At 42.4% G+C, this 19,200-nt stretch overlaps 1 protein-coding gene across 1 annotated transcript in view; it reads right to left on the bottom strand.

Moving 5' to 3' along the window:
* The window catches only part of KNTC1 (kinetochore associated 1), an 87,872-nt gene that overhangs the window by 29,497 nt on the left and 39,175 nt on the right, over positions 1-19,200 (bottom strand). The window contains exons 34-43 of the mRNA XM_036765209.1: positions 18,789-18,961; positions 17,117-17,214; positions 10,130-10,268; positions 9,919-9,975; positions 8,825-8,988; positions 7,516-7,620; positions 6,077-6,205; positions 2,964-3,080; positions 1,796-1,905; positions 278-488 (exon numbers count right to left, since the gene is read on the bottom strand). Coding sequence (XP_036621104.1) covers positions 278-488; positions 1,796-1,905; positions 2,964-3,080; positions 6,077-6,205; positions 7,516-7,620; positions 8,825-8,988; positions 9,919-9,975; positions 10,130-10,268; positions 17,117-17,214; positions 18,789-18,961 — 1,303 coding nt within the window. The remainder of the gene's footprint in view (positions 1-277; positions 489-1,795; positions 1,906-2,963; positions 3,081-6,076; positions 6,206-7,515; positions 7,621-8,824; positions 8,989-9,918; positions 9,976-10,129; positions 10,269-17,116; positions 17,215-18,788; positions 18,962-19,200) is intronic.

The following is a 19,200-nucleotide window of genomic DNA, read 5'->3' as shown; positions in this document are numbered from 1 at the left end:
GGAACTCATTGGTGTAAAAATCAAAAAGCATCAATAAAATTTTAAAAAATTTTAGTGGTGTGAAACTTGAAAAAATAGAATTTTAAAAAATCGATGTGATTATCTAGCCCAACATTTACTGGCTACATAATTTTCCCACTAAAATAAAAGAGGAAAGATGTCTCCAAGTGCAGAATGTATTAAACTCTCCATTAGTCCCCTTTCAAGTGTTAGTGTGAGTACCTACCTAAGAAAGAGACAATGGAGAAGAAGGAGGCGCGATGAAATGACCACCCACCTTGTACAGAATGCTGCTAAGACTCACAACCAAATTCCTTGTGCTTTTCAGTAAAGGCACGATCTCAAGCGCTTTGGCCAGAATTTGTGAGTGGTGCTGTTTCAGAGAATATATGGCACTGTCTTCCTCAAGATTGTTGATATGATGATGGTGGAGAATCAGGGTTTCGATGAAAAGCTGAAGAGCCGCATCACTGTCTAGTTCGTATGTGCTGTAAGGAGAGAAAAATTGAGTTCAATGTACAAATCCATGTTCCCTTAAATGAAATGCAGAAGAGCCCCCTGAGGACGCAGGCCCAGCACCTGGATTAGAGCTCCATCCTCTCAGTCTGAAAACGTGAAGACCGTGGCTACTTCAAGGACCTATGACCTATGTTGATATGGTATTCCGTTAACAAAGAAAAGATTGCAACCCCTTTAGGATTTAGCAGAGGGTCTTACAAAAGCTGTTGTGACTGAAAAATTGACTGAGGTCAACATGATCATGAGTTTCAACAAACTTCTTTAGTCTGGTCCCTAAATGAGACAACATAGTCATTCTCTTCTAGCCCATATCTATAGATATCATTGCAGAACAAACTGCATTTTTGAAAGCGGCTAAAAGGTTCATATACATAATAACAATAATGTATCTTCAATCTCTGGTAATGTTTTACCTATAAAACTGAAAAAACTAAATCTGCTCCAGAGAATGATGACTGACAGCTTTTAAATCTAAAGATCAAGAAAGGCTTTGCAAGGGCAGATTTTCATATGAACTATATTCTCTCTCCTAAGGAAGGGCATCTGTATTGAGTTAAGTTACCTGGGCCAAAAAGGCAGCATATATAGACAAACCCTCACTGCAAAGTTCATAGGAATGAATGTCTGCCCCATACTCTCCTGTGGCAGATCTGAGATGTTATCTAAGATAGACTTGACATTTCTAGGGCTGGCTAATTTTGAGAACAGTGTTCTGCATTAGCAAGACCCCCAAAACTCTCTGAATGCAGACCACTGAGGGAGGAGGAAAAGTCTACTGTGAATTGATAAGTTCAAACAGCAGATGAATACACTCTTCACACTTCTCAGTCCTTAAAGCTGCTGGCAGGTACAGTGACTGGAACCTCCAAGCCAAGACGACAAAGCCCCAGGCTGCCTCCTTGGTCAGAAGAGTGACCTGCTGAAAACACTCTCATTGTCAGAAGAGAAACTATTCACATGGGGGAAAGGAAGAACCAAAGAAAGAACCTGACATTCACTTAGAATGTACTCATTTCTCAATCTAAAAATTTAAATCCCTTGCCTTCTGTATTTTCACTGTTGAGAGCCACTAATCTCTCAGCCTCTCCTACTTATCCAGAATGAAGAACAAAGAGGAAACAATTAAGACAGGTTGGGGTTTCTTCTGTATACCAATGGATTAATCTCAAGAATCAGGAATATGGAGGGCACTCTTCTGAGCCACGTGGGCATTATTATTTTTATAATATAGACATGCTGCTGATAAAATGTTCTAAGATCTAGCTGAACCGATTACCTGCAGTATTCCAGAATGAGAGCCGTATCCACATCTGTATTCTTCACCAGGGTGCTCATGAGTTCTTTTTTTCTTAGTGAATGCTCCCTGAACACTGGCTGGAAAGAAATCTAGAGATAAAAAGCAAAAAGATACCACCAAAAAGAAAAAGAGAAATGCCTGAGAATCTGTAACACAGGTACGGGACTTGAAATAACAACACATACAAACATATAATTTTTCTACTTTTGCAAAAGCAAAACCAGAATTCCCTAAAGCTCCTCAAATTCCATCTCCCCACGACTCCTCCTAAAAGTCTAAGTATGTATAGTGGCAGCTTACCACATCCCTAACAGCTACATTTTGGGGGCAATCTTGTGATGCTTGGCCAGAAGAGCCACATGCAAAGCATGGTCTCAAAACATTATGGTCATTCCATGTGGGGGCTGCTCAGGAATACTGGGCAAGGCTGGTCAAAAATAGATCTGAAACATTTACCCTAGTTACAAAGGAGGCCAAAGAATCGTTGCTCTAGAGCTTGGAGCAACCACAGAGGCCATTCATTTTAAAAGACGTGGGTCACAGCATTTTCAGCTAAAAGGGACCTTAGAGACTGTCCAACTCCCTCATTTTACAGAGGAAGAAACTGAGTCCTGGAGAGTTGAATGAATTGCCTGAGGGAGCTGACTGGTAGCTAGGATTTTGACCTAGGTCCTGACTCCAAATGTCCTTTCTACTATGCCCTGGATGGATTCTAGGAGAGTTCATTATTTATTTGACCCACAAAATTAAATCTATTGCATTTATACTGTGTAAACAGTCACACAGTGGAATGAGTGCTGGACTTAGTTAGGTGAGGCCCCTTCAGTCTGCAGCTTTTCCTCCCTGTGATTCGATGAAGCCATCTACTTCAAGCAAACCTAAGATACGATCTTGAACTGTCCAGTTACCCTTCTGATAAAGGCTAGGCCTGGACTCGATGGAGGGTGTTGGGAAAGCACAAACAAGGTGAGTGCATGTGCGCACGCGCACGCACGCATGCGCACACACACACACACACACACACACATACACACACGTGCGCACACACACCGGAAGGAAACAGAATTCTCTCCTCTATGTCCCTAAACTAACAAATCAAGGCTATTTCCCAAACGAAGCATGCAAGTCAAACACTTAGGCCACTTACCCCAAGTTTTCCAAGGCGGAGCCCCCACTGGGCATCTGTGGCTAATTCCTGGAACTTCAGCCTTATTTCTGGTTCCTTATAGAGATAAGCCAGTTGAGCTCCCACCTGGGACACAGCCTAAATGCAAAAATGGGACAAAATTTGGTTGGACGGTGAAGGCTTTCCCATCTTGTTCTATGAAGATCCCAAGTCCATTCATCAATCTACAAGCATCTATGACACACATACTAGGTGCCAGCACTGTGCTCAGTACCAGGCATGCAGATGGAAGTGGAGCCCTAAACAAACGGTTTTGAAAAATGAAATAAAATGCAGTGGAGATCTCTACCCTTTCTCCAAGACAAACTAGAAAAAGTTGTCTCTGATAGCTGCCTCCACTTCCTCTTGCAACATGCCATTTGAAGCTCCTGACATCATCACTCAAATGAAACCGCCTTCTCCAAAACTACCTCTGAGCCCTTCATTCTCAGTTTGGAAAATCTTTTCTCCATCCTCACAACCCGTCAATCTGAAACCCCCTTCTCCTAGACATGGGCCCTCTGTGGGCTTCTGTGACACTGCTCTCGGGATTTTCCTCTTGCCCATCTGAGCCCTTCCTCAGCCTCCTTGGCCGTCTCATCGTTCATATCACACCCTTAATGGTGGATATTTCCCAACGTTATGCCCTAGACCCTTTTTTACTTCAGTTTCCAAAATCTCTTCGTGACATCATCAGTTTCCCTTGGGTTTAATTATCATCCCAAACAAATGATGCCCAAATCTTATTTCCAGCCTTGGTTTCTCTTGAGCTCTGAGAAAAATTAATATTACAGCATTACTAGCTAATGAACAATAATTATTATTTAATAATAACTAAATATTAATTTTCCTCCTGTTTTTTGTTAAGACCACACTCCTGAAAAGGTCAGTCTCTGAAGGGTATAACTTAACAAGGTAATCTTCTGGCCGCGAGGCATCTACCTGGGCAAGGTTTACTCTGTAAACAAAAGCCAGTTTCAGTCCCCAGACACCTCTCCTAGTCCTTGATTTCCTCCATTAGAGTTTAGGGCTCTCCAGCACATGATGGAGAAAACTAGCCAGAGGTGAGGATGCAGATGTTTCCCTGCCCATGCCTTGAGCCTGCAGAGTCTCATGATCAAACTGTGTTCTCAGCAGGAGGAGCTGAAGATTGTTAGCCAACCTCCTCCTTAAACGTTCACCAACCAGGGTGGAGCTTCACTTGTGAGGGAAATTCCCTGCCAGAAGGTATACACCTGATTTAAAGCAGTTCAGAATCTCCCTTGGCATCTTTGGTGACTAAGAGAAACCACTGACCATTAATTTATTGATTACGGGCTAGCCTAATTAACAAACTGATTAATAATGCCTGGAAACCTTGCCTCTCAGGGTTTTATTTGGGACAGCTGCAACCCTGCTTCCCCACCTATAGGTCATTCCAAATTTGATATCCTACAGACATCTCAAACTTGACATGTCCAGAACTGAATTCATTATAAATCTTTCCCCTCAAGCCTACTTCTCTTCCACACTCCCCTTTCTGCTGTGGGCACCACTGCCTTCTGGCCTCCCGGATTCATCATCCTCGACTCCTCATTCCCCTTCACCTCACGTTCCTAATCAACAGTAGGTCTTAATAAATGCTTGGTGCATTTACAGACTGAACACTAAAAAGCTAGGTATGCCATTGCAGTATTAAACTGCTTCTTCATCAAAAGGGTCCAGCGAATGTCTATGAGGAGAATTCTCCCATTAGAATGTGGCTCTGCTTTTATAAAGGAACCCAATGGATTCCTGTCACTGAAATTCGCTTTATAGTTGTCTTTGCTAGAATGGAACTATTCCTCAGAGCAAATAATTGTGCTGGTGGGAAGGGGGAAGCAAGAAACACTATGCGTAATACTCAATATTAATCGTAATCATGGGTTTAGAACTGAAGGGGTCCTCAGAGGATCTTACATACTCAATCAGCAGCTCATCTTCCTCCACAAGATCTCTCACCTTAGACCTCTTCTCTCCACCCTAACAACTCCCAAGCAATCAGTCAAAAAGCCTTTATTAAGCACTTACTGTGTGCCAGGCACTGTGCTAAGCTCTGGGAATAAACACAGAAGCAGAAAGACAGTCCCTGCCCTCAATACATCCTAATAGGGGAAGACAACACATAAAAAGTATCTAAAAGCAGGGGAAGGGAGGCGTGGCAGAGAAAGTTCTATGGAGGCCAGTTAGCAGTCCAGTCCGGAGAGGGGTGAAGCTATCTTTGGCCCAGCTTCTTCCTTCAATTGAAGGTACTATGAGGCACTGGCCAATTAGTGTGAAAAGTAGAATGGGGGATTGAAGAGGTTTTCCCCCATAGAGAAAGGCCTGTGCAGACACTAACACCGTTCTCAGTTCTCTATCCATCCCTGTTTGCTCGGCCCATTCCACATCCACAAGAGCTCTGCTTTCCCACAAAATTACTTTCTGATGGTGCAAATCTGACATTGTGTCTTCTGTTTTGTTTTTTTAAATCAGGAGAGCTGGAGTTTGGCCTTCACAAAGGAGTCAGCACTGCAGCCTCTGTTCTGCCTGATACAGCCCCCTCACTGGTCTCCAGCTCTCCCTGGCCCAGCCCATCATCCACACAGCTGCCAATGTGATTTTCTGGAAGCCTAGATCTAACCATCCATCCCTCTCCTACTTACTATCCTGGAGTGGCTCACCTCTGGTCTAAAACAGAACTCCACAGTTTCACTTTGAGTCCTTTGCCCCTCAGTCTTGACCGATCTGTCCCACATCCCAGCATGCCACAGTCCAACCAAACTGGCCCTCTGTACGTTTCTTATCTGTGGCACCATCTCCCACCTCTTTGCTTTTACACTCACCTTCCTGCATGCCTGGAGCGAACACCTGAATTGGCTCTGCTTTGCTCAATCCCCCTTCAGTGTCTTCAAGGTATAGCTCCAAGACAGCTTTCTGCATGAATCCTTCCTGATGCCCCCAGGTGCTAGCACCCTCTCTCCCCAATTACTTATTTACCCAATTCACCTACCCTAGCACCAGGTAAAGAGTAGAAGCTTCAAATGCTTAAGGATTGACATGTGAATGAAACAAAGGATTTCTTTTCTTAGCCATACCAAAATCTTGTTGTAGTTTTGCCATGTGGTGTCGATGACTTTCCAGATAATTTCAAAGACATCTTTTTTAGGTAAAAGAGTACAGTAACCCAGGGCCAGGTCAAGATCCACCAGACGACAATTAAATACCTAGAGGAATAAAGCAGCAAAATCTTCCCATTAAAACAAGTAAATTCCTAAGAGCCACTTAGCTACTAATGTAATTATGTGTTGTCTATGAGACCAACACAAGGAAGAGAAGTTATTCACCCTCATTTGCAGTTATGGCTTCCATTTCCTCATTCTGATGTTCTCAATCACCCATTGGAAGTTCAGAAAACCTATACGACTTAACTGCAAACTCCCTGAAGGAATGGACCCCCCCCTTACCTAAATTCTGGATCTCTGGCGCCGAGCAAGCTGCTCCATATAGAGTAAACTTTTAAAATGTGTTTGGTTAGATGAAAAGTGCCTATAATAAGTTCTATACTGTAAAAACAGACAAAAGCACAATAAAGTAGGAGGGCTTCGGGGGAAAGGGTCAATGCAGGAAAGATTCAATGACTGCAATGTCAGATTTTTAGAACTGGTCTACAGGTAGTAATTGGTTTCGCACAACTGACAATTTATCGGATTTTTCAGACTAGAAAGCATGAATGGATTCAAGGGTCCAACGAGATACTGCATCCCTGCTCTTCAAGACATTAAAAAGATCCCAGCCAGTAAAAGTAGAAGCCAAATTTGGGGAGCTCATAATATGGCGGTAGGGGGTCTCCCAGCATGAGAGGAAAAAAAACCAACCCTGTTGTCCAGAGGGACACAAATGATATCTGCAGACAGCTATGAAACTGGGAGAAGAAACTGGTAGATTAGTCTTTATTAGATTATGATACAGATATATTGATTATGGTACAAAATACCACATTGGTCAAAATATAGGTCAACTTTTTCCCCCAAATCTGACTTGAACGAAACCAGAGTATGGCCCATAAATTGGTGTGACCTTTCAGTTTTTACTTAGATTTTTTTTCTTTTAAAAGAAATCCCACTTGGTGTGACTTTTCAGTTTTTACTTAGATTTTTTTTCTTTTAAAAGAAATCCCACTTTATGGGAGCATTCAACATTTGGACTAATGTGAGCAGACAATTCAAAACCCTGATAATTTCATAGCAACCATGAAAGGCCCAGGGAGCAAATCCAACTCCCTAGGAGTGAGGATTCCCAGCTCATCAATGGGTATATAGTCCGTCATCTATCGAGACTGCCTGGGCTGGCCTCTAGGCCTGTGCTGAGGCTAACTCTCTCTCAGCCGGGCCACACTGCCTCTCTCTATCCATGATGCCAGGTTTGTGATTAAATGCCTTAAAGATAAATTCTTAAAAGTCCAGAAGACACAGAGCTACACAGAGAGGGATAACCAAGATAATTCAAAGTAATGATTCCCACCAAAAATACTCACTTTGTGTAACAGGGCCGTAGCATTTTTTCTGATTAAGGCCGTGGATTTTTCTTTCAAGCCAACAACAGTCCTTTTGGTACTGATTAACAGTCTCTCTTCATACAGCTTTAAGAAAAGAGTCAGAGTTACCACTGTAATGAGAAGAGATCAATCTTAAATGTTAAGTTCATAAGACTGAGCTTCCTCTTTGGAAGACTGAAGGAACTTGGAGAAGAATAGACCACAAGAGGTAACTCAATCAGCGTAAGAATGAAAGTTGAATCAACATCAGCATTTATTAAACCCCTGCTGCTTCCAAGGGATCATCTTTGATGCTTTGAATTAATAGCCCTTACAAACAGCAGGCACTCAAACAATGCTTATTGACGGATTACTCAAGAATAGCAGACAAGGCCCTGGCACAGGGCTACGAAAGGAGAGCTACTATTATTACCCAGAAGTGATTATTCCCACCTCCTAAAGACAATAGCTCCCACCTCAAAGACCTCACTCAAGGTGATGCCCAATGTAGTCATTTGATTAATTACCTCATTTGACCTTTGCAATGACCCCGTAGAGTAGGTGCCATCATTATCCCCATTTTACAAATAAGGAAACTGAAACTCATAAAGATTAAATGACTTGTCCAGGGTCACACAGCTAGTATTAGAGGCAGGATTGGAACCCAGGCCTTTCATTATTCTATCTACAATTCCAGAAAGAATGAATCTTGAATCTCCTCCAGGAATGAATGCTCAATACCTAAAGGAGCTCAGCACACAGCAGGCACTTAATAAATGCTTATCTAAAGAAATAGGCTTTCTATTGGTAATGCCATCTGATAAAGGAAATCCCCAGTCAGTGTAACAATCACAACTTGTCCTTCAGAATTGTTATTAGGTCTCTGAACATTTAAATTAAGCCATCAACTGGGAAATTATAATAGGAATTTGGGTCACATTACCAGTTAAAGAGACAGAAAAAACTTTGGATTCTCTCTCCATGGAGCCCAGACTAATTAAACAACGTGTCCAAATTCCTCCTTTCAATAGACCTTAGTTTTGTACTTTTGGGGGGACCAGGCCTGTGAGTTGAAGGATATAGGAAGCTCTCAGTGAGGAACTTCCCCTACCAATACATATGAGGACTGGCATCTTTTCTGCCACTGATGGTCTCAGAGAGTCTCAGGGTCACTGAGAATTTAAGTGACTTGCCCAAGATCACCGAGCCAGGATGTGGCAGAAGCTGGATTTGAACCCAGTCTTCCTGACTCCAAGGCCAGCTCTCTGTCCACTCTCATCCACACTTACTCATATCCCAGGCTCATTACCTTCTCACTCAAGGAGATATTCATGCAGTTCGACATTCCATGCTGAAGGCAGATGCCAAAGGAACCTACTACAAATTTCAGAGAGAGCTCCCACTGACTGGATTCCTGCAGGCTCTGAAGCACAGCACAGATAGGGCTGATAATCGGTAGAAGAAGATTATCTCCTGGGAAATGACAAATAGTTTGGTGGGTCAAAAATGTTCCCCTCCCTCCATCAAAAAAAATCAGTGATAGGAAAATGCAGATCAGGTTGTTAGCAGCAGTTTTAAAATGTATTTATTACCTATTTCATTCATTCATTCATTCATTCAAGCTCTTTGTCAAAGAAAGAGCACAACCCTCCAGAACTTGCAACATAGTCTTGGTGCACTGCACTGGCCAAAAAAATTCATCACCCTGAGATTGATCTTGAGAGGGATGAGCCTCCATAGACTTAAATAAGCTGGCTTTTAGTGGGAACTAACAGAGAGTATTACTGAACCTCAGCTGGCAAAGAGTTCACGGACTCCTTATCCCTCTATAGTACTCCCACTGTGAGCCAGTCTTTGGTGGTGAGCTCCTTCACTGTGACAGGGCTGGAGCTAAGATTCCACTGGTGTGTGGACTCCCCCACTGATGCAGACAGCACCCATTCTGCAGCTCAAAGAGCTTTACAGAATCACTTTGCAGGTGACACTAACCTTGCTTTGGGGGAAAACAATAATATCTGCATTCAAGATCCCTGATATCACACTAACAATACTGATGACTATGTATATAAGGAAAATCGGAACTACAACATCATTAAATGTGGCACAGTGAAAGACTTTCATGATACTTTATTTATTAAGGAATTGCTCAATGACAATTATTTTAGTTGACCAACTGTCACTAGCCAGAGATCTCTTTCCTTTGAAATGAAATGAAAATTTGTAACTTGACTCATAAAATTTTTATGTAGTTGAATAATACAAAGCCCTTGGAAAAATAAACAGAAGCATCAAAGATGATAGTGAAGAAAGTGAGCCTCCTATTTAGAAGTGAAGATTTCATTTAAATAGAATAGAATAAACAGAAATATTAACCAAAGTTATAAATTTTTGATTTTGACATACCTTTATTAAATGGGCAATATGGCAGGGTGGCAGAGTCCAAAGGATATCTTTTGCCTCCTACAAAAAAGAGAACATCAATTTGAGTGATTATCGGGAGAAAAACTATAAAAATATATAATGTGGTTTATTGAGATGCTACATTACATAGAGATACTTCATAGATTTTTTAAAATGAAATTAAGTGTAAAATAATGATACAAGTGAAAGTTACCAGATGCACGTATAAGAGATGAAATCAACTCATAGATAACTGGCAGCACCAGCTGTGATTCAAGAACAATTCCATCCTCACTGAAGAAATCATTGTAAATCCACTCTTCATAGGGATCTCTATCAGCTCCAAAGGAAGTCTAAACATCAAATGATTGGGGAACGGGGAGGGGGGGAGACAGGACACAAAAACAAACATAAATAAAACAGGCCCCACACAGTCCCCAACCGCCCTCAGAGGAACCAAGATTGGCCACACCAATGCAAAGAACTTGGTTTTTCTGGGAGGACAAATAGACGTTGTTAACTCTTGATGTAAATTGGTCTCTAATGCCAAAAGTGATGACTTTATAACCTGCAAAATGATGTAAACTCTTATTCTAAACTCAGGGAAGAGGAGTTGGGCTTACTAAAACCTAGGAGTTAAAATGAAAGCCTGTGCAAGTAAACTGGGCAAAAGTGAAGAGAAGGGCAGCTGCTTTCTAAGTTATTACTTGAAAGAAGGAGAGGGGCAGAGTCAAGATGGCAGCTGGAAAGCAGAGACTTGCATGAACTCTCGCCCAGGTCCCTCCAAACACCTGTAGAAAATAGCTCTGAACAAATTCTAGAGCTGCAGAACCCATGAAATAACAGAGGGAAGCAGGCTCCAGCCCAGGAAAGCCTGGATGGTTGCAGGGAAGGGTCTATCGCATGGAGCTGGGAGCGGAACAGAGCAGAGCCTAGCATCAGCCACGCCAGGACCAACCAGATAGGGAGCTGGTGGGGAACAGGCCACAGGGCCCTGTATCATTGAGCTGTGGCAGTTACCAGACTTCTCAACCCACAAACGCCAAAGACAACAGAGAAGGTTAGTGGGTAGAAATGCTAGAATGGAGTGAAAGGAGTGCGCAGTCAGCCCCAGTCCCGGGGGTACAGAAGTGGTGCAGCTCCGGGGTTGCTTCCAGCTGCAGTTGCTTCCGGCCCCAGGCCAACCAGGTGGGAGGAATTAAGCAGAGGATCAGAGCAGGAGTGCAGAGCCTGCGTGGATCTCAGTCACAGTCCAGGTTGGCGGTTCTTGGGGGAGAAGAAATGCTGGTGTGACAAAGCTTGCTGTGTAGAAGTAGCTCTGAAAACAGCAGCACATGGCCCCTAAAGCTTGGGACAAAGTACTCTCTACTCTACAAGCAGTCATACCTTTACAAAAAACTCAAGGGTAAAGTGGATGGCTGGGAATATGGCCAGGCAGCGAAAACAGACTCAGATTCAGACTCGGACTTTGGAATCTTTCTTTGGTGACAAAGAAGACCAAAACATACAGTCAGAAGAAGTCAATGAAGTCAAAGAGCCTACATCAAAAGCCTCCAAGAAAAACATGAATTGGTCTCAGGCCATGGAAGAGCTCAAAAAGGATTTGGAAAAGCAAGGAAGAAAAGTAGAGGAAAAACTGGGAAGAGAAATGAGAGTGAAAACCATGAAACAAGTCAAGGACTTGCTAAAGGAGACCCAAAAAAATACTGAAGAAAATAACACCTTAAAAAATGACTAACTCAAATGGCAAAAGAGCTCTAAAAAGCCAATGAGGAGAAGAATGCCTTGAAAGGCAGAATTGGCCTAATAGAAAAGGAGGTCCAAAAGACCACTGAAGAAAATACTACCTTAAAAATTAGATTGGAGCAAGTGGAAACTAGTTACTTTATGAGAAATCAAGATATCATAAAACAGAACCAAAGGAATGAAAAAATGGAAGACAATGTGAAATGTCTCATTGGAAAAACCACTGACCTGGAAAATAGATCCAGGAAAGATAATTTAAAAATTATTGGACTACCTGAAAGCCATGATCAAAAAAAGAGCCTAGATATCATCTTTCAGGAAATTATCAAGGAAAACTGCCCTGATATTCTAGAGCTAGAGGGTAAAATAGAAATTGAAAGAATCCACTGATCACCTCCTCAAAAAGATCCCAAAAAGAAAACTTCTAGGAATATTGTCACCAAATTCCAGAGCTCCCAGATCAAGGAAAAATACTGCAAGCAGCCAGAAAGAAACAATTTGAGTATTGTGGAAACACAATCAGGATAACACAAGATCTAGCAGCTTCAACACTAAGGGATCAAAGGGCTTGGAAAATGATATTCCGGATGTCAATGGAGCTAGGATTAAAACCAAGAATCACCTACCCAGCAAAACTGAGTATCATGCTCCAAGGCAAAATATGGACTTTCAATAAAATAGAGAACTTTTAAGCTTTCTCAGTGAAAAGACCAGAGCTGAATAGAAAATCTGACTTTCAAACACAAGAATCAAGAGAAGCATGAAAAAGTAAACAAGAAAGAGAAATCATAAGGGACTTACTAAAGTTGAACTGTTTTGTTTACATTCCTATATGGAAAGATGATGTGTGTAATTCATGAGACCTCAGTATTAGGGTAGCTGAAGGGAATATACATACATACATACATACACATATATATATATTATACATACATATACACACACAGAGGGCACAGGGTGAGTTGAATATGAAGGGATGATATCTAAAAAAATAAAATCAAATTAAGAGATGAGAGAGTAATATACTGAGAGAGGAAGAAAGGGAGAGATAGAATGGAGCAAATTATCTCACATAAAAGTGGCAAGAAAAAGCAGTTCACTGGAAGGGAAGAGGGGGCAGATGAGGGGGAATGAGTGAATCTTGCTCTCATCAGATTTGACTTGAGGAGGGAATACCATACACACTCAATTGGGTATCTTACCCCACATGAAAGTAGGGGGAAGAGGATAAAAAAGGGGGACAAGAGAAGGCAGGGCAGATAGGGGGAGGAGGTAATCAAAAGCAAACACTTTTGAAAAAGGACAGGGTCGAGGGAGAAAACTGAATAAAGGGGGACAGGACAGGAGGGAGGGAAATATAGTTAGTCTTTCACAACATGACTATTAATGGAAGGGTTTTGCATAATGATACATGTGTGGCCTGTATTGAATTGCTCATCTTCTCAGGGAGAGTGGGTGGGGAGGGAGGAGGGGAGAGAATTTGGAACTCAAAGTTTTAAAAGCAGATGCTCAAAAAAGAAAAAGGTTGTTTTTGCATGCAACGGGGAAATAAGATATACAGGCAATGGGCCATAGAAATCTATCTTGCCCTTCAAGAAAGTAAGGGGAAAAGGGATAGGGGGAGGGGAAGAGGGTGATAGAAGGGAGGGCTGACTGGGGAATGGGGCAATCAGAATATATGCCATCTTGGAGTGGGGGGGAGGGTAGAAAGGGGGAGAAAATTTGCAACTCAAAATCTTGTGGAAATCAATGCTGAAAACTAAAAAATATCAAATAAAAAAAAAAAGAAAGGAGAGAAGGCCCAGAAGGGAAGGAGGCAGAGAACAGATAACAAGAAAACCAGCATGAGGTCAATGTGCGGTGTCTGTGAGTAGACTGTTATTGTTAAGCCAGCTTTCTGGCTTTCCTGTCTGTGTGACCTTGGCTTAATCACTTAAGCACCCTGGGCCTTAGTTTCCTCATTTGTAAAACGTAGAGACTGCACAGTCCAGATCTAGAATGCAATGAAGTTAAATGAATCACCTACATTGCTGGGGAATCTGATACCATCCTCACATGTTAAAAATACCTTACAACAAAAGACATGCTCTGGTTCTCCTTGCCTGTCAGGAGGGAGGTTTCTCTCTGCTCAAGAACAAGGAAATTCACAAACAAGGGAGAAGAACAAGCAATGAATTTTTCAAATAAACTTCTTCTTCAGCACAAGTTGCTTTATGAGCTGGGGGTCTAGGTTAATCAGGTTTATTGGATGCCACACCTGGAGGTAGCCAGGTAGCACAGTGGATAGAGCTCTGACCCGGCCTCGCACGCTCACTAGCTGTTTGACCCTGAATAAGTCCCTTACTTTCTGTCTGCCTGAGTTTCCCCCACTGTAAAATAGGGCTAATAATAGCAACTACCTCCCAGAGTTGTGGGAGGACCAAATGTGATAATTGTTAAGTGCCTGGCGGGCACATTGTAGTCAATTAATGAACCCTTGCTTGTTTTCTTCCTACATGCTAACTGGGGCATGGAAAAAAGTTAGGATAAATAATCATTGTAGACAATTTGGCCAAAATACCCAGATCCCAGGCAGGATTCCAAGAAAGAAGGAACAGCTGTGCCTCTGAAGCGATGGGGACACACAGCCGCTGCTTATTTCCCTGCTTTATTGTCCCTTATTTTATAATAATAGAACTATTATTCTAGTCAAGAATTTCAGGAAGTAGCCTCAGGGTGCACATCAGTCATGTTGGAGAGGATGGAAAGTTGCCTGGCTGTGGCAGATCAGCACACGGAAGGAGAGCTCTGCGTGGAGGGCACGGGCATCCAGGAAGAGTAATGTGAGAAGGACTGAGTGGACGAGAGGGTGTGTCACACAGTAAGAAAGAAAGGGTGAGTGCTGGGGCCACGGTAGGCCTAGCCAGCCCCCGCTGTGCATAAGCCCTTGACCTCAGCAAGTTCAGGCTGCTGTGCCAGGCACCCTGCTACCCACAGCATAGAGACCAAAATGGACCCAGTGCGGCCTAGTAGATGCTTGTGACCAGCTTTGTTCTCATACCTCTTATCTACATCAAGGCACGTGGAAGGGGCAGAGGGTGGAGTGGAACATGGGAGACATGTAACTATGTGACAGCTTCCAGACATTGGGATGCAAAGCAAAGTCAAGAAGTCAAATGGGCACTAACTAGGCTACTATAAAGGAGCTTTATCAATGAATGGGACACACGGAGCTTGTGACATAAATACTGGTCAGCAGCCATTTGGATCCTCAGAGCATAACAAACTCCACGATGGACAGGACCATCCCTGCCTCTATGTTTGGGCCATCGCTGGGGTGTGAATCAACATCAGTATGTAATCCAACCTGTACTCTAAATTCGAATAAAATGAATATTTCAGTAGGCAGCCAGTCCAACTGTCAATTCTACCTTATAGTGTCTGGCCTCAAAAAGCCACGGTAAAGCCTTTATCTTTTTATTCAGGGAATCAGTCTCCAGAAGTCGGAAGAGACTTCAGAACACATCTAATCCAACTTGATGGGATCAAGAAGAAGCAAGTGGTCACACTGACACACCAGCCACGTCCCCTGCTAGCTGCCAAGAGCATTTTCCTTGATGTCAAAGCTAAACCTGCCTCTTGGCAATCCCACCCCCTGCTCTTGGTTTGCTTTTTGTGGTCAAGCAGACCGAGTCTCATCTTTGCCATGAAAGCCTTCCAAATGCTTAAAGAAAGCATCATGTCCACTTTGGGTCTTTCCTTTTTCAGGCTGACCAAAGAACCCCAGTTCCTTCCACTGATTCTCTTTGCCCATTCCAGTTGACCTCTAGCTTATCAATGGCCTCTCTAAACTTCAGCCGAGAGAACTGGACCCAAAGCTCCAGAAGCGGTCTCACCTCCCTAGTATTACACCCTGTGAGTCTCTTACTGGCTGCCTCAGCTTTCTGGGTTTCCATATCACTGTCCACTTATAGAAGGCTCATGGTCCACTAAGATCCCTAGATGAACCACTGACTAGCCATTCCTCCATTATCTTGTGGTTGGTGATTTATGGAGCTCAAAGTATAAGGAATTACGCTTATTACTACAGATTTTCATCTAGTTAAACCTGCCCAAATATTCTAGTCTGTCAAGATATTTCTGAACACGGCTCTGTGATCCATCTGAGCACTCCCTCTAGGCTGGCATCACCTGCAAATATAACTATGCCCTTTGTGCCTTCATCCAAGTCATTGGTAAAAATATTAAATCGCAAAGGGCCAAGCCTAGATCCCTGAGGCACTCCTTGGGAGACCTGATGAGATGACCTGCTTGACCCATTAAGGATTATTCTGTGGGTTGATCTATTCAATCAATTCTAAATCCAGCTAATCCTTTTATTGTCCAGCTCATCTCTCTTTCTCTCTCTCTCTCTCCTACAAATAAAGCAAGAGAGAATCTGGCAAATGATTTGCTAAAATCTATCCGAGGGGCAGGGAACCTTCAGTCTCCAGGCCACATGTGGCCTTCTAGGCCTTCAAGTGCTACCCTTTGACTGAATCCAAACTTCACAGAACATAGCCCCTTAATAAAAAGATTTGTCCTGTAAAACTTGGACTCAGTCAAAAGGCTGCACCCGAGGACCTTCAAGGCCACAGGTTCCCCACTCCTGACCTAGGTAAACTACACACCAACGGCATTCCCTTAATCTACCAGTTCAGCAATCACATTAATAAAGAAGATGAAGTTAGCCTGGCATGACTTGTTGGTGATACAGCTGGTTTTCTGACATAACTGATTTTTTATCTAGATCATAGGGTCTTATGCAGGGGTCCAATAGAAGAAAAAAAAAAAAGACATCTTTGTTTTCATAAGCCTCTAACTGAATTCCAATTATTTACGAACATGATCCAGAACACAGGTCCCAGGTGCCACTAGATTGGGGGGAGAGGGCAGGACACAAAAAAAGGTTAAGAATCCTGTTCTGGCTGCACAGAAACCATCTATTTAATAATACCTTCTAGAATTTTGCAGGAGTAAAGTTAAAGTTACTGACTTACAGTTTGCTGTAACAAAAAAAAATCCCCCCCCCCAAAAAACAAAAAACCCCAGGACATTTGCTATATTACCAGCACACAGAGTATCAGGCTTGGATCAGTCTGATCAGGCCTACTCTGATGACTCTGGAAAAACCTAGATCCTTTCTAGGGTCAGGAGAAGTAGAATGGAAACAAGGGGTAGGGGTGGGGATGTGGGGGGGTGGGGGAAGGTAGGCAGCCCACTCTCTCAAGGAAAGCTGCTTAGACCTACTGCCCCTAGCTTCTCCTCAATCTGGGATCTGTCTTCCTTCTTCCACTCCTCCTCTAGCACATCCCTCCCTACCAGCCCAGTGGAACTGGCATAAGCAATCCTGCAGGCCACTTAAAAATGGAACCCATTGGCTTAACAGGTATATTTAAAAGTTTCTTAAACAAGAAGAAATTCAAATAGACAATACCTTTGTTAGAGTTCCACACTCCTCCAGCTGGCACTGTCTGTAAATCTCCATGGCAGTTAAAGTATATTTACACATTTCCAGAGCATCTAATAAAAAATCTGGGAGAATTTAAAAGATGTGTCATCAGTCTAAATATAAGAATCTTTTTACCTAAAACAGTCACTCAGCCATTTCCATTTAAAATTTTCAAGGTGAAAAATGGAATGGAGAAGGTTATTCAGTTTTGCCTTCCTAGGAAACAGGGCCCCACATTTTTCTTACACTCTGGTTTGGAAATGAGATATTGCCCCTCTCCCTTCCTTCTCTGCAGAGGTTGGGGACTATGGGTATGGAACACTGAATATACTGTCAGACCCAGTTGTTTTTTGGCTAATTTTGCAGAACTGTTTTTTTCTTACTTTTCTCTTCCTTTTTTATCTTGTGTTAAGAGAGATGGCTCTCCAGTGAGGTGAAGGTAAAGAGAGGTAGTTGGAAATAAAGATGAAGTAAAAACAAAGGACATCAACATTTTTTTTTAAAGTAACTTGGTTAGAAAGTTAAAAAATTAATAAAGAAAATCAGGAGCTGGGGCAAAAATGTTCTCAATCCTACAAAGCTGAACTTGGATGGATATATAGATATAGATAGAGAGAGAGAGAGAGAGAGAGAGAGAGAGAGAGAGAGAGAGAGGTAGACAGATAGACATAGATAGATATGTAGACAGGTAGATAGACGGACAGACAGGTAGACAGACAGACAGACAGGTAGACAGTCAGACAGACAGAAAGAAAGAAAATCAGCAGCAAAAATTTTCTCAATCCTACAAAGCTGAAGTTGGATAGATACATAGATAAAGATAAACAGATAGATAGATAGATAGAAAGAAAGAAAATCAGGAGCTGGGACAAAAATGTTCTCAATCCTATAAAGCTGAAGTTGGATAGATACATAGATAAATAAAGATCAATAGAAAGATAGATAGATATAATGGACAGATAAAGACAGATAGATATAATAGATAAAGATGGATAGATATAATAGACAGATAAAGATAGATATAATAGACAGACACATATAATAGACAGATAAATAAAGACAGATATAATAGACAGATAGATAAAGATAGATAAATATGATAGATAGATAGAAAATCAGGAGCTGGGGCAAAAATGTTCTCAATCCTACAAAGCTGAAGTTGGATAGATACATAGATAGATAAAGATAGATAGATAGATAGATAGACAGACATACAGACATAGTTAGAACGAGTGAGCATTTACAAAGCGATCACTACTATGTGCCGGCCATGGCGCTAAGCACTTGAGATACAAAAGATCCTTGCTCTCAGGGAGCCAGTGGGAGAAGACAGCGCATCTCCGGCAGCTGGAAAGGTGGGAGGGCACGGTCCTGAGCAAAGGAGGCAGACACAGGTAAGAATGAGATGTACAGAGAGGGAGCTGAGGCATGAGATGATTCACGCTGGGATTTTGCTCCCAATGGCGGGTCCAGAGCAGGGTCTCCTGTCCTCCAGAGTGAACAATAAAAGGATCCACATCTGAAGTATCAAACAGGAGCTCACTTACACCCATGCTGTAAAACAGGGCCCAGGCATATTCAGCAGTGAGAATGAAGCTCCCTTGGCAAACAGTGCCATATAAGCCACACTGTGTTGTTAATGATGTTACCATCTCACCTGGGCTACAGATGGTGGCTGCCTGGCATGCCAGCTGATGGATCTCCAGAGGAAGATTCAAACCCTCAGGCAGAGTCACTGAAGCGTCAGCCCCCAGCATCTGACAAAGCTTCTGACATGCCAAAACCAGCACTCTTCCCGTGTTGGGATTGCAGTGATTTTGAAACAAATCCCTTTGGGAAAAAAAAGGGAGAGTCCAAGGTTAGAACACTGGCCTCGAGAACTGTGGTCATTGCCTTTGCTTGTATTTAAGGAACACTATCAATACTGATGACTAAGAAATGCTGGTAAAAGTTTTTTTTTTTAACTTGGATACATTATAAACAGGGTTGTTCCTTTTTTATTTCTTGCTTTGGTAGAAAATGAAGTGACAATCTGCTGAGCGAGTCAAGGCCAAGGACCTATCATGCTT

The sequence above is a fragment of the Trichosurus vulpecula genome, chromosome 1 (genome assembly GCF_011100635.1).
Source record: "Trichosurus vulpecula isolate mTriVul1 chromosome 1, mTriVul1.pri, whole genome shotgun sequence".
In the NCBI taxonomy this organism is placed as follows: domain Eukaryota; kingdom Metazoa; phylum Chordata; class Mammalia; order Diprotodontia; family Phalangeridae; genus Trichosurus; species Trichosurus vulpecula.
This window is presented reverse-complemented; position numbering and strand designations above follow the sequence as displayed.